This window comes from Anoplopoma fimbria, chromosome 2 (assembly GCF_027596085.1).
Source record: "Anoplopoma fimbria isolate UVic2021 breed Golden Eagle Sablefish chromosome 2, Afim_UVic_2022, whole genome shotgun sequence".
Lineage (NCBI taxonomy): Eukaryota > Metazoa > Chordata > Actinopteri > Perciformes > Anoplopomatidae > Anoplopoma > Anoplopoma fimbria.
Window position 1 is genome coordinate 20,147,922 of NC_072450.1, and position 14,656 is coordinate 20,162,577.

The following is a 14,656-nucleotide window of genomic DNA, read 5'->3' on the forward strand; positions in this document are numbered from 1 at the left end:
AGTGAGAAACTTTCTTGCCTGCATAATAACAATTCGATTTTTAAGTCTAAGACAGCATATTGATGCAACCAGCTAAGAAAGTCTTCCTAACCTGCATGACTATTTATTGAAATTTAAGATATGACCACAAATGTGTTATTCCACTATCCAAGTAGACTTTTTAATATCACTGTGAATATTGATTCAACAAACATATACTCATTTAATGTAAATTATAGCCCGATGCAGAGTCAGGATAAAAGCAAACACTGAGCCAATCGCTTATTAATGTTGAGGGAATAGCAGAAACTTCCTGATGTTGTTATGAGGTTGAAATTTCAAACAAGTTTGTATTTTTAAACCTCCTCGAGCAATATATACGTTCAGTTCTAGCACCTGAAGCTGGCAGACACCAAACACACCCTGTGGTGTTTGTAACCTGAGATCAAACGAACATTCAAATGTCTAAAAAACCTGACCTTTAGGGCAACTCTACTACACAGGCCACTCCAGGCTGAGCTGCAGTCCCTCTGTTTACTGCATTCGACATGAGTCATGCCAACTCTCGACTCTCCTCCCAACCCTAGTGACTCCTTCTGAATCCAAATGACATGTGTTTTGTGAAAAGACTGTGACATATTCCTGCATGCGAGCAATGCCTTTGTGCTCCGCGCAGCGTGCTACTGTGTGCCAGGCCCAGGCACGTACCCACGTGATGCACCAACAATGATGTAACAACAATGACAGCGCTCCCCGTCCGTCATTATGGCTTTGTGCTTGACATGGACGTGAAACAAACAAGGCACAGGCATGCAGAACAGCATCAGAACTGTTTTACTGAGAGGGATTGCTTTTGGATGGTCTGATGGATCCCCTACACATGCTGTAGCTTAGTCAGATACACTTACTTGTCTTTTACAACTGTAATTCTAAATGTAAATCTAGCTATCTTGTTATGTCTTCGTTGGCACACACACACACACACACACACACACACACACACACACACACACACACACACACACACACACACACACACACACACACACACACACACACACACACACACACACACACACACACACACACACCTTTGCTAACAAAATGTAAAAGTTAAAACTCACCTGGTCCCACTGCTCAAAGGATAACACAGAACACTGTCAATATATCAACACATCATTGAGTCCCATCTGATCTCAACATTGGTTGTAGATTCCTTGTTTCACAGACAGCAGGTTGATCTGGTATGACTAGCAGCAGGTGTTTTCATATCCTACTCTTCCATCTCACTCAGTGAGTCTGCTGCAGCAACAGCAGCATCGAGCCAAACTGTGGCACACAGCCTGTTGGTTGCAGACTCTTTATTTTCTATCACATTCTCTCCCTGAGAAACACATCTACATCTATCAACACTGAACCGAGCTCAAAAGGAACTTATTTTGTCTGTCTCCACACACACACATACACACACACACATACATAGACACACACACACACACACACACAAGACAGGGCAGCTATTACAAACTGGTTTGAAGACAAACAAAAGTTGGGGAATTTGAATCCAATTACAAACTTCAGGTGTTTAAACATTAACATCATGAGATACAAAAAATGTGTCCAGCCATAATTTGCAGTATAGTTTGAGTTACAGAAAAACACTCTCTGTTGGCTTAAAAGTTCATTGTGCAACGTTTTTCTTTTTCTCATCCACAACTTGCCTTTTGACGTTTCAGGTATCCAGTTTTTCAGGTTGCAAAAAAAGGAACCTTCCAAATGTGCACATAAACCCGAAGCTGCAAAGCATTCAGCCATTTACAAACACCATGAGCAAACGCATGCACAGCAGAGAATTGGATTATGCTGCTAGGGTGGTTTAGGAAGTTTCTACGGACGCTTTGCTTTGAAAATGTGTAATCTGGGGGATACCATTTAACTTACAGGCGAATCCAAGGCCTACAGAGGGTGTTTGTATTCAACAATTACAGTTTGAACAGATATATGGTGGTACAGCCACAAACAAACAATAGATGGGTTTTTTTTGCAGGTGAGCACCTTTGGTCTGACACTAAAAAATTCAGGATGCCCAGTTGCTTAGAAATAGGGAAGCTGTGCCAGTGTAGCAATGTGTTGTATATCATGCAGCACTTGATTTAATACAGGTGAAACATCGTTCCGCGGTTGCGTTGTCAAGTGGGTGATAGTACTACTGGATGCTGTTATGGAACTGTGAGTGCTTTTGTGGGTGTCCATCCAAAGTCGGGGTGATCTGCTCTGATGTTTCTTGTCAAACTTAAGCCAACTGATACTAAGCACTTTTGGACGTGCTTCAATAATCCGTAGGGGTGTGATTCTTTATTTGTCTCTTGTCATACGGTACATCTACCACTCTTCACACACTGGTAAAGTCAGCTTCAAATACAGGAGTTTTCACTAACGTACTGGAGGTAAAGAGAGTTATGTAAACTAAGGCGTATCCAACAGGACTCCTACTTTCGCTTCATCATCTGAAAACATGCTGAATGTATCTGACATCCAATGCAGCACATTTAGTTTCTGCAGCAAGTATGGCTGTCCTGTGCCGATCCATGGGATGTAAATATACTCAGATGGTACTTTTATTTGGTGAAAGAAAAATGTGTATATTTCAAAAAAAGCTGGGAGTATTTACTTTTTACATTCACAGACCAATATCTTAAATTTTATGTATGCGGTCTTTACACACAAAATGTAAGGATGCAGCTCTGGCAACAAAGCCACATCATATCAATATCATGCTATAACTATCGGGGTTATGTATGTTAAATGGTTTTACAACTATTGCACATTTAGTTGGTGAACAAACATTAAAGGGATGCTCTGTTGGCACACAAGTCTGCAGCATCTCCTATGTCCTGCAGGAAGCTGGTTGTGGTGTCAGAGTCAATAGGAATCAACGAAAAGGAACAGTATTAGCTCAGGGGTGTGGGGGCAGTTAAGGCAAGCTGAAGAGGAGTTGGCACACGGTGAGGTGTTGGGTACAATGTCTAAAGAAAATGCTGCGGTTATGCCCGGTTGGCATGATGGTTCGACTGCAGCACAGCCCTAAAATCTCTCCGTTTCCTCTGCCCTCTGTCACACGTCCATCTGCTCCAGTCTCTCTCTTTTCCTGCCTGGGTCACTGTTACACTCTGCTCAGATCAAGATTCTCTCCAGCATGTGTCACATCCCTGGCTCTGCTCCTGATGTCTCTAATGATCCTGTCTCTTCCCATTCTGTCACACTACAGCAGTACTGTGTCCATCCTAGACAATCTCGTCCATCTCGCCCTTTGCCTTTCTCATCTTCTGCCTTCCCATCCTCCTGTACTCTCCTCCTACCCACACACTCATTCAGTATTCATATTTTAGAGGACATTTATGAGCATGAAACCGAGCGTGTGCATCAGCACCATTTTCGGTGCAGAGGAAACCTACATTTTCTCCTCGAGCCTTCCCCTGTCCCCCCCTCCTTTTCCTTATCTAGCTAATCCAGATTCTGGTTTTGGTTTCGTGTTGCTCATCTTTTTTTAGACTGAAAGCCATGTGCCACTCACTCCTACTCTCCCTCTGCCTCTTTCTCCATCTTTTTCTCCCACTGCCACCCACTCAATCCCTTTCACCTCTTCCCACTCCATTTTCTCTTCGTTCAGTCGATGTGATAGTATGTGCACTGCACATTGCATGTGTGTGTTTGTGTAAAGATGAATGTTTTTTGTGTGTTGGGGTGGTGACATATGTGCTCTGCCAACCTGTCTGTGGCACGCTGCCACAAACCATGTACCGATCTGTTTGTCATTGCTGTGTCAGACACTGAAAATAAATGCAGCAGTTTTGTCCATGCAGCACACTCCTGCAGCCATAGGTTGTCAGCAGTGTGCTGAATGTATTGTGGTACTTTAAATTGGTGTTTTTTCACACATTGGTATTTTTCACACTTGCTGCAGAATCACTTAATATTAGGTCTGCAGCTTATAGATTTCGCAATATACACATATACACATCTGCCTGACAGCACCTTCCAGATCATCAATGCTGCCTCTCTGGGTATTATCACAGAGTGATGCCCTTTTCTATATGGCTTATTTGGATCACATGTCCAATGATGCACTTGAAAATGTTAATGGCCTGGTTATCTCTCATTAACTTACATTTCAAGCTCTATGTTTAACAACTGAATACAAAGAGGTAACTGGTATTCTTATTTTCCAAGAATCAAATTCATACCTGAGCTGAATATTTGAGGTTTAAAAGGTTTCACTCAAATTACTTCTCCCAGTTGGGCTGATAAATGTAAACATATCAATTAATGGAAGGTAGTTTCTCCTAAATGAGTACAACATCTGTTCAAAATAGAATTGCCTTTCTTCTCACACAAGCACTCATCTACACCTCATCTCTGCTGTACAGGCGGGCTGCTGAGATTTTAAAGTCCTATAACTACATACAGCTTTTGCTACCAAACTTATCCCCGTCGTTAGTTTAGGACTGCTGCTTATTTATACCCGTTACATGGTAACTGTAACTACATAGAAGTACATATATTTTACCCCATCCTGTAGACAAACTCCCTATTCTTGATCTGAACTCTAACCATTCCTGATTTACACATGCAACGGGACTTCATACATTCATTTAAGGCTGTTGTCCGAATTATAGGAGAAGTAATTTAATACTGAAAAAGGCTATACTTTTCTGCGCCTTCATTCCAACGCTGTGTTATACCTTGACTACCTGTTAACGCCCAAAACACCAGAAATGGGCCCCGTTCAATCAAATACTCTAAAATAATGAGTAAATATTAGAGAAGAGGAGCATGTTTTCTGGCACGAGGAAAGGTCACACATTGTGTGTGCGTTTTGGAAAACGAAGAGACAACATACTGTATCTGCCAGGACTCCCTGGAGGCACTTGGTTTCCACTAGGGTTGAAGCCTACAGGGATGCCAGGGAACAAAGCGTAAACACTGGTGTTGATGCAGCCTTACATGGATGGGCTTGGGTCGGTTTCTTATTTTAAAATGATTCTTGTGTAAGCTTTTCTATACCCAATAGACTTAAGGTCAAAGGCAGGACGCAGAGTAGAAATGAGAATAAAATAAGATGTAAATGATAAAAGCTGAAATATAGTCCAGAACTCATCTGTGTGCCATGAACCCTCTGTGCTTCTGCCCCCCAAAAAACTCATCTGGTACCTTAAGCATAAACAGGACACGACTTAAGGTCTAAACTAGAGCATGTGTCACTTTAAGTGTAACAACTAATCCTTCATTATCATCTCTTGTTTTGCTCAAAAACTGTACAACTATCTTGGACTGTATTATGACATTATTAAATTACAAAGCACTTAGAGCTGTCCATTATTCTCGTTGGGACAGCTTGGCACCTCATTTATGCTGAAACGTTGCTCGATTGCACTTGCACGGACATAGAAAAAAACAAAAACGATATCAACAACTGTAAGTCACGAGGAAAGCAGAGCCCTAATTATCAGCCAAATATTCTCAGTGTGAGTGATAAACAGGTGTGACATTCCCCTTACTGTTGCTGTGCCTGGTCCTTTTCTTAAATAGAAAACATGTCATCTACTCACCAACCAAGAGCATATATGGTCTGCATAGTATATGCTTTAAGTCTGCTTAGTCAAGTCTCATTCTAGTAATGGAAAGAAAACAGCAGTGGAGTGATTATATAGCTACCAAATAAGAATAAGCAATATGCGTAATGGGGTCCTGTCATTGTACTTACTTCAACTGAGTACTTAGGAGAACTGGCTGTACTTTACACCAACACAAACTGTCACATCACTTTAGACTCTTGCAGCTTGTGATTGGCATAAAAACAAGGGAAAATACACTACACCTGAAGCACTGAACTACAGTTAGCTGCTCCCTAAGTGTTTATGTGTGCAAAAGCGTGATACCAGAAAGTGGATCAGCAGCAGCAGCAGCAGCAGTGGGTAGTAGAGTCTAATCTCTGTTGATCAGCACGGCTGCCTTAAAGGAGGAATCTCTGCGGGCCTAGTTAAAGGAGATGTGGCCTAAGAAATGTGCATCAAACCAACCAGGCACCTCAGCGAGGACTGAAAAGCCGGGTCCCACTGCTCGTGCCGCGGCGGACTGTGTGAGCTGCGTGTGCGCACAGATACAGGCAGCTCATCAGTCAGTCAGTCAGTCAGTCAGTCCCGCTGCTCACCTGTATTTTCACGGTGCCTTGCCAAGACCCACTGCATCGGCTCTGCTCTCTCTCCCATATCCTCCCGACGGCCGAGCAGCGTCTCTCTCCCCGACACCGACCCCGGTCTGAAGGAGGAGGAGGGCGGATGGATTCACACAGAAACCTCACCGATAAGATCTTACAATAACCGTGCGGACGTCATTGCACCGGGAGGATGAATGGACCCGGAGCTTCCCTCGGGGTGTCAGGCGGACCCGCTGCATGCCATCTGAAGAGCGTCTTTACTCCGCCGCCCGCTGCAGCTTGACGCCGTCTTGGTTTCTCCGCTGAGCCGCAGCACGTCGTCGGCTGTGGCGGCTCACTGAGTGCGGCTCGTTCTCCACGTCAGTCCGCCGGAGCTCCGCATGATTGATTGATGTAGAGTATTTGCTCCTCTCACGGTGTGTGTGTGTGTGTGTGTGTGTGTGTGTGTGTGTGTGTGTGTGTGTGTGTGTGTGTGTGTGTGTGTGTGTGTGTGTGTGTGTGTGTGTGTGTGTGTGTGTGTGTGTGGACCGGACTACTCCCGGACCCCGGAGCGGGCAGCGGCTAAGCGGAGGCAGCGTTTCCACAGGAGGTCTGGCCCAACCCCTCGGACATTTCTCCCACGGAGAAAAAAAAAAAAAAAATACGTACGAATAGGCTATTCCCGTACGTTGTGTTTGTACGCACACCTGACAGGTTTTTTTGGTTTTTTTGTTGTAAATGGCAGCCCGCAGCCACTCCGGAGATCCTGCGGAGAAAGAGCGCCACCGGTGGTTTCTGAATATCAGGCAACCTGCCTCTGAATCCAAGAGGGCGGTGTTCTCCAAGAGGACGACGCTCCGTCTTTGTGGACTAAGTCACACGGAGAGTGCCCCGAGGGGACTTGACACTCTTGTTTGTTAGTTAGTTAGTTATTCGTTTTAAAAAGGAGGGGCGGGGCTGTCTGTTTGTTATATAAAAAATAAAACATTGGACTCCCTTACTGCTTAAAAAATGTGAAACGGTGTATTTGACTTGTATTTGTCCTGTTTCGTCTCAACGCAATGAGCAGTTTAGAACTTACGTAAATCACTGTTCCAGATCGTTGTAACCATAGCTACAGCGATGCAGCCGCAAGATTGACTTGTGGTCTAAATACGAATATATAGCAACATTTTAAACTATCACAAAATCATGTTCTGATTTGGCCCCTAAGCATAGGCCCTGTAGTCATAGTTTAAGTGTATGCCCATAGTAAGCAGTTGCTTCATATCTCCCATCTTAAAACATTAAATTGTGGTTTTGAATGCATCAGGGGTATTTCAAATACATTTGGTGAGAATAAAGTTGTTGACATAAAAAGGGGTAGGCGGACTGGTTGAATGTTTGATTTTCGAGTTTGAGTTGTTTTTGACAAATTTGGGTACAAATCCGATCCGTCTTTCCCGTCAACCAGTGTCCATGTCACCGACGTCTCCGTACTTTACAGATTACCATCTTGACACACTACGATCTTCTTACGACGTGTACTGGGCGTGGACCAGCGTCATCTCATAACATGCACACATGAAAGTAGGTATTTGTCATCTGTCAAAAATGCAGGCGGAAAAGCGAAAGTTATGCCAACAAGATTTTAAAAAAAGAGATCAAGTTCGTGTTGAAAAACCTAATCAGAACATGTCCTCGTCCAGTCACAGAGACTTCTCACTTTCACACAGACTGCTGACCTCAGGCCTTCAGGTTATATGTCTGAAAATAGATGTCTGTCATTGGCGTGTCAATTGCAATGGACTACACCTAGTTACCTAGTTATTATTATTATTTTAATTTATTTTTTGTTTTATAATACTGCTCACATTATATAGCACATTTGTATAGACAATGGCAAACGTGGTGCAGGGTTACTCCCCTTCATAGAGAAGAAAGCGTCATGACTCACAACAGGGCTGGTTTAGTGTCCAACCCTCTTATGGGAACTGACAGAAGAGAAGATGATGGAGGGTGCTGTCACTGGAGAATGTGCTGGTGGGGAAAATGGGTCTGTTTCATCAGTTTAACTCTGCCCCAATTATTTAACAAGAATCTGTCCTTGTACCGCATCTGTGACCTCTATGTGTGAGTGCAAGTGTTGTCAATAAATGTCCCTCTGACATGTTTTTTTTCTTCCAGTTAGATTAAAGAGAGCTATCACTCAATGTTGATCCCTCTGCACAGGACATGCATGTATAGGCCTATGAATAGAGGGAGAGAGCTTAGCTTATGTGGTTAACCACAGCATATGTACATTTAACGTTTTGTTACTGTAATCACTGAAAAGAAACTCAACAAATTAATAAGTATTTATCAGAATTATTCTCTGAATAGTGCAGACTGTATTGTGCTCTTGCTCCGTCAGTTGTGATTCCTACACAAACCAGAAGCATCAAAGTCAGAAACAGGTTTTTGCCAAGTTGGTTCTCACACACAAGGAATTTGCCTTGGTATTTTGATGCAAATATCTGGGTTAAGTTATTGAAAAGAGCTTTACAGTGTTTAAATGGAAGATGATGCGATGTGTAAAACACCGACTGTCAATACTATGGACATAAACACCCTCAAACACACCCAAAGGTTAAAGTCAGCATTTTAATCTCAGTTATTGTTGAATCTGAATTTAAATGTGCCTAAATACAGAGCCAAAACAATGAAATGATCTCTTTCCTACTGCATCATACCTCAGAAATGACCAGATTCTATTATTTTTCAGGAGGTCCAAAGTGTCCCGCATATTCCATCTGTAGATATAATCCAACACTAAGATTTGCCAAATTGAAGTACATTTATTCTAGCCATACAAACTCACTGGAATAAAAATATTCTTTTTTTAAAAAGCTCTTAAACCCAGGATGTGATTTGATTACATCCTGGGTTTTAGACTAGTAGAATAGAAACCCCCTGTTTTTAAGGACTAGATGGTACATCCCAGTCTCTCCTTCACTCCCTCTCTATTTCTCCTCCCTCCTGCTTTCAGTGTCCTCCATCTCTCATTTTCTTATATTAAGGACATTCTCACATCCAGAGACTGTTGCAGTTCCTCCTCCATCTGTTATTCTTGAAATCTCGACTGAGCAGCTGGAGAGGTATGTAATGTCCTTATTTCATCTCATCACATCAGTGCCGGATTTAATTGGAAGCATTTTTTTTTTTACATGTCTAGCCTACATTCTGTAAAGAACGAGCTGCTTTGATGTAGATGCTTTGTGCAGTGTTTATTGGTCTTCATTTTCTTCCCCTCATTTGCATTGCACTGATTTCCTCGCAGTCATGGTGGTCCTTATTTCTTTCCTCCATCTTGTCCTCCATTTATAGCACATATGATTTATGCAGTTTTACAGAGAGAGCTAAGGGCGAGATGGGGGAAAAGATTAAATCCACACATTATTGCATCTAGATAAGACTCTTGTTGGGGTCAAAGAAATAGAGATTCAGTCCTAGACTCTGAATAAGCTCTGCAGCTGCAGTACTGTCTTCAGCCATTACAAAACTGATAGATTTAACAAGGAAAAAGCCTTACTCAGGAAGCTGCTGTAACATTATTTTTTCAGTGGAAGGTTATGTCACAGCTGCGTAGACCAAAATAAACTATTCCCTGTCCTCTGTGCGTCAGCGTGTTCCCATCAATGTCATCTTTTCCCAAGGTCACATATAAGGCCCCACCACCACATGACTGCTTCACCGCTGTACAGTGAATACTTCGATTTTAGAGGCCTCCTTCGTGTGCCAGTGTATCTAGATAGAGCAGAGCAGATAACATGCTGTCGAAGCCTATTTCAGAGGGATAATCTTGCTGTGTCTGTTTGCTGTGTTTCCTCAGTGAAGCAGCACAGAGCTGACCTAATAAAGACTCCTCCTGACCAGACCACACCTCTGTCCCTGAGTCGATGGAAGCCAAGGCCAAGACCGGGGCTCCGGCACCCAAGGCGGCACCTAAAGTGGAGAAGAAGGAGCCGGCAGCCCCACGCAAGGCTGAGCCTGCACCTGCAGCCCCTGAGCCCGAGCTTCCCCCTCCCCAGGACGGGGCAGCAGAAGCTGAAGCAGCGGTGGCAGATGAAGAGGCTGCAGCCTCCGCCACAGACTCTCTTGAACACCTGAAACCCTTTCTCATTGGTGGTGCCGTTATTGCTGCAGGAGCCATCTTGCTGGGAGTGTTGCTACTGGCGAGGAGAAATTAAGACCAAATCATTATCTCAAATTAAAGTATGTATTGGGTGATGAGTTAGAGTTGTGCTGCTGGATGGTTTACAGACTATTATGGTACTGATGGGGGAAGGGGAGCCATTTATTCTTTTAGTCTGCTTTCACTTGTAGTGAATCCAACCATTCAAGTTTTGATAAAGGCTGTATATGGGGCATAATTACACATACTTTATGCATGAAGTTGCATCAATACCGCATCTGAACTGTATTAATTCATTTCATAAAACAAGTCAGACTAGTAGTGAGCTAAAAGCCTAAACTCTCTAAAGGTAGCTACTTCAACTGCTCTTTCTTGTTTAAACACGTTTGCACAAATATTAACGAAAGCTTGCAATATATGTAAATTCTTGCTTCGGAAATCAGCCTGGTTCACTTTGCTAAAAGATAATGATTGATAAAGTTGAAACGTGTATTAATACTGACTTTCAAAGTTGTTCTAGGGTTCATTTTAATTTTTAAATAAGACAATTGAAAGAGTAGGTTTGAAAACAGATGGAAATATGCTTTATGACGTTTTGCACATATAAAATAAAGTCAAATAGAACAGCACAGTGCAATTTAAAAAACAAACAACAAAAAAACATGCAGTGGTAGGAATGGGATGTAGCAGATTGTAACAGATGAAACCTGTACAGTATGTGTCAGAGAATTATATAGTGAAGTTACCTCTTGCTGTAGAATAAGAAAGAGTTTTATTTTACTGTCAAAATGATGTCACAAATCAATAACCTTTCATGTATCACACAACATCCACAGCTGTGCTGGTCCGATCTTACAGTAGATAGCTGTAGAAGGCTGAACAGCCATTAGTGTTGCATTATCCGGTTTAAAGCCTGCTACCAGAACATGGGAGTTGTTAATGTCTTCACTGTGATCCACTTATGTTGTGTAGGAAAAAAATGTGATAACTTCATTCAGAACCATGTACAACTTTACTGTAAAGAGAGCAATGTCTGAAAGTGGGGTGTAGATGAACTACTGTTGTAAACTTAAAAAAGTCACAATTTTGTTTCAGCAAGCTCTCACCTGTACAGCTGTACACAATAGAGTCCACTCATATGTAAAGGTCATGGGGATGTCCCTGTTGCATAAGTAGATGGCAGAAAGACAGTTCTGGCCAATATTTGATTTTATTTGTAAGGGCACTTATGAATTTTACAACACATTGCTGGCAAGAAACTATTGTAAGGACATATGCCATTCCTCACAGTCAACACCCCAAACACATCAAAAAGATGGTATGCCAACACCTAAACAAACTTCACATTACATTGTACAAGGCAGTGTACCAAAAAAAAGAGAAATCCTATTTTCATAATTTCAACAGCGTATAAATGCAATAATTCAGATAGGACTCCTCATTTAGCACATGTGCTGTAGCAAGTTAAATTACATAAATGATGATGTAACAATATTGTTGGTGATGATGATGTATGAAGTTAGTGATGGCAATGACGGTGATGTTACAAATGATGATGATGATGATGATGGCAATGATTTCCTTTTTCATGGTGACTGTGATGATGATGACGGTGGTTATGATATATTTTTGATATATTTCTAACATATTTTCCCTTATGCACACTCCCCTCTGCCTCCAAACTCCTAAATGTAAAAAAGAACAGGTCGTAATCCAACCTTTATTAAAGACAGTGAACCAGCTCAAGTGAATTTTTCTTCATTCGCATTTATTCAGAATCAGGGATCATATCTTTGCAGACTTTGTCAGCTTGGTGAGTTTAATGTTTCAAATTTTATGAAGGGGTACTATGGCCCTTAGCAAATTCTACAAGCAAACAAATGGAGTAACATGAACAAAAAAAGCAAAACACTCAAAGCTGTTTTTTAAAAATGTTTTGAAGTTAATCATTTTGAAGTACAGACTTTGCATTTGACAACAGCAGCAAATAACCTGAAAAATATCCACTAACAAATTAAATATTTTATGTTCATGAACACTGAAACAACATAGTTTGACTACTTATATTCTGGGTGTGAACTACTGTATTTTGTTTTCTTTGACAACATCTATGGTTTAATTGTAAAATATCTTGCATCAGCAGTCGGTACACATCATTAGTCACTCTTTAATTTAAGGTATACCTGCTAAAATATTTGAGTGTGTTGTAATGTTGTGGTTAACTTCACTCAATTATCAATCTCTCTCATTATGGGTTGCACTCTACCTGCACACCCACAGATATGTTTCATTGGACCTCTACTCAGGTAGGGGCTGTGTGGGCTATGCTTGGAGTTCGCTAGGGTCAACAAAAGATATAGGCTATTACTTGGCAAAACAGGTGCAACAAAACTCACAAGAATGAGGGAGTCAATGATGATTTAGGAACAGGATGTTATTAAAATATGTAATAAAGCAGGCACGGTGCGTCTGCTCAGCCAAAATGAATGAAAGTGTCACTGCACAGAATGGTTTGATTTAGGGCGAGTCATTCTACACATTAATAGAGTAGCAGCTTTTGAAATTTACAGTTGCATTTTATTAGGTACACCTAGATAAATGTAGTGCAGTCTAATACAGCAACCTTGAAAGGAATCCTGCCTTCATGGAGGATATGTTTGTAAATGTAAACTGTTTTAGAGTGGTGATGAATCTTGATTGTCTTTTTAAGAGACTTTAGTGTGTGGTGTTGTGGATATTCACGTTATACTGTGAGATACTTCAAATACTTTTAGGCTTCCTATTTATATCAATGAGTTTGTATGGTTTGTATCCAATAAGCCTTTGAGTAAGTTAAGCTTTTATTTTGAAGGACCGGGCCGGAAACGTTGCTTCTGTTTCTTCTGGAGAGAACGAGGGAAGCGACATCACTGTCTCTACTAGTTCACCTCACACTAACACAACATTAAAGCTTTTGGGTAAACTAGATAGGTGACGGTGAGTAAATACGAGTTGACATTTGTATTCTTTGTTTTGACTTGTAAATCACTAACATTGATGTGCATTGGTGGCAGCGTGCTATTGGCGGCTAACGTTAGCTAACAGTGGACTGTTGTGCTAATCGCGTGGCTACAGCTAACACCAGGATGTGGATCGAGTTTATCCTCCATCCTAAACTAACCACAGTGCCTCTGTCCTCAGGGCTCTCACAATGATCATCCCTGTCCGGTGCTTCACGTGCGGGAAGATCGTGGGTAACAAGTGGGAGGCATACCTTGGCCTACTTCAAGCAGAGTACACTGAGGGGTGAGACACACACACACACACACACACACACACACACACACACACACACACACACACACACACACACACACACACACACACACACACACACACACACACACACACGTGGGCTTAAGTATGAAACAAAGTACATGTGCAACTTGCAACAAACGCATCAAACCTTTGAGCCTTTTCATCTATTTTGTTAATTTGCTCCATGGTTTCGAGTTGTCTTCATTCAGACTTATTATTAGTTAAATCATAGCAATTATCTGAGATCATTTAGGATGCTGTCCTGACTGTTGTCTGCTGTGAATGTTGTTCATTCAGGGATCTGTATGCATGCATTAGGACTAACATTACCTCCTCTCTCCCTCTTAAAGTGATGCCCTTGATGCCCTGGGCCTGAAGAGATACTGTTGTCGGCGGATGCTTCTTTCTCATGTGGATCTTATTGAGAAATTATTGAATTATGCTCCATTGGAGAAGTGATTGTAACTGGCTACCTTCAAGAATGACATGGACATTTAGGGGCTGTGGCGTGGACTGATTGAGTGTCCATGCCACAGCCCTGTTAAAATATTTATGTGATAACAAATGGCAACTCAAGTAGACTTCTGGAACATTAGTTTGTGCACCTTTTTTGATAAAAAAAGTTTTTTTCTAAATAAAGCTGTTGAATGAAATTGTTACCAGTATTACTGTTTTATCCAGTTACCACAATCTTGCTGTCAGAACTATATGGTGAAAATGAGTTCTCACACGGGTGTTGTTAGTGCGTGGCGCATTAAAGCAAAGCAAAGAAACACCTAAAGTCTTGTAGAAAATGACTGCTGGTAATTTGACTTAACTTCTGCTCTTTATCTAAGTATTAAAAGGACCCAGTACAGACTTTCGGAAAATTGGGTTAACCAAAAAGTGTTTTTCAGTCTAGATGAATCACCGTCTTAGATTCTACGGTACAGGTGTCAGAATGATACATCAATAGAAACATAAGTATTCAGTTACTAAGGTGTGCTGACTGCTTCAAGTCCAAAGTTTTTACTGTCATACTGGTAAATAAA

At 41.6% G+C, this 14,656-nt stretch overlaps 2 protein-coding genes across 3 annotated transcripts in view; one reads left to right on the forward strand and one right to left on the reverse strand.

Annotated features, from left to right (window-relative positions):
• Positions 1-7,123, reverse strand: part of dagla (diacylglycerol lipase, alpha) — a 32,685-nt gene extending 25,562 nt beyond the window's left edge. For both annotated transcript variants that reach the window (XM_054613075.1, XM_054613068.1), the window contains exon 1: positions 6,191-7,123. The gene's annotated coding sequence lies outside the window, so the exon portion shown is untranslated. The remainder of the gene's footprint in view (positions 1-6,190) is intronic.
• Positions 7,124-13,193: 6,070 nt separating this feature from the next.
• polr2l (RNA polymerase II, I and III subunit L) lies at positions 13,194-14,284 on the forward strand. The gene is made up of 3 exons (XM_054619114.1): positions 13,194-13,304; positions 13,509-13,613; positions 13,976-14,284. Exons 2-3 carry the CDS (start codon positions 13,519-13,521, stop codon positions 14,082-14,084), a joined length of 204 nt encoding a protein of 67 aa, XP_054475089.1. The 5' UTR covers positions 13,194-13,304; positions 13,509-13,518; the 3' UTR covers positions 14,085-14,284.
• The last annotated feature ends 372 nt before the right edge of the window (positions 14,285-14,656 follow it).

Bases quoted from the DNA above. Each gene is read 5' to 3' on its own strand.
- polr2l (XM_054619114.1), top strand. From the start codon at position 13,519: ATGATCATCCCTGTCCGGTGCTTCACGTGCGGGAAGATCGTGGGTAAC. The intron at 13,614-13,975 runs GTGAGACACACA...TCCCTCTTAAAG, and splicing joins CAAGCAGAGTACACTGAGGG to TGATGCCCTTGATGCCCTGG.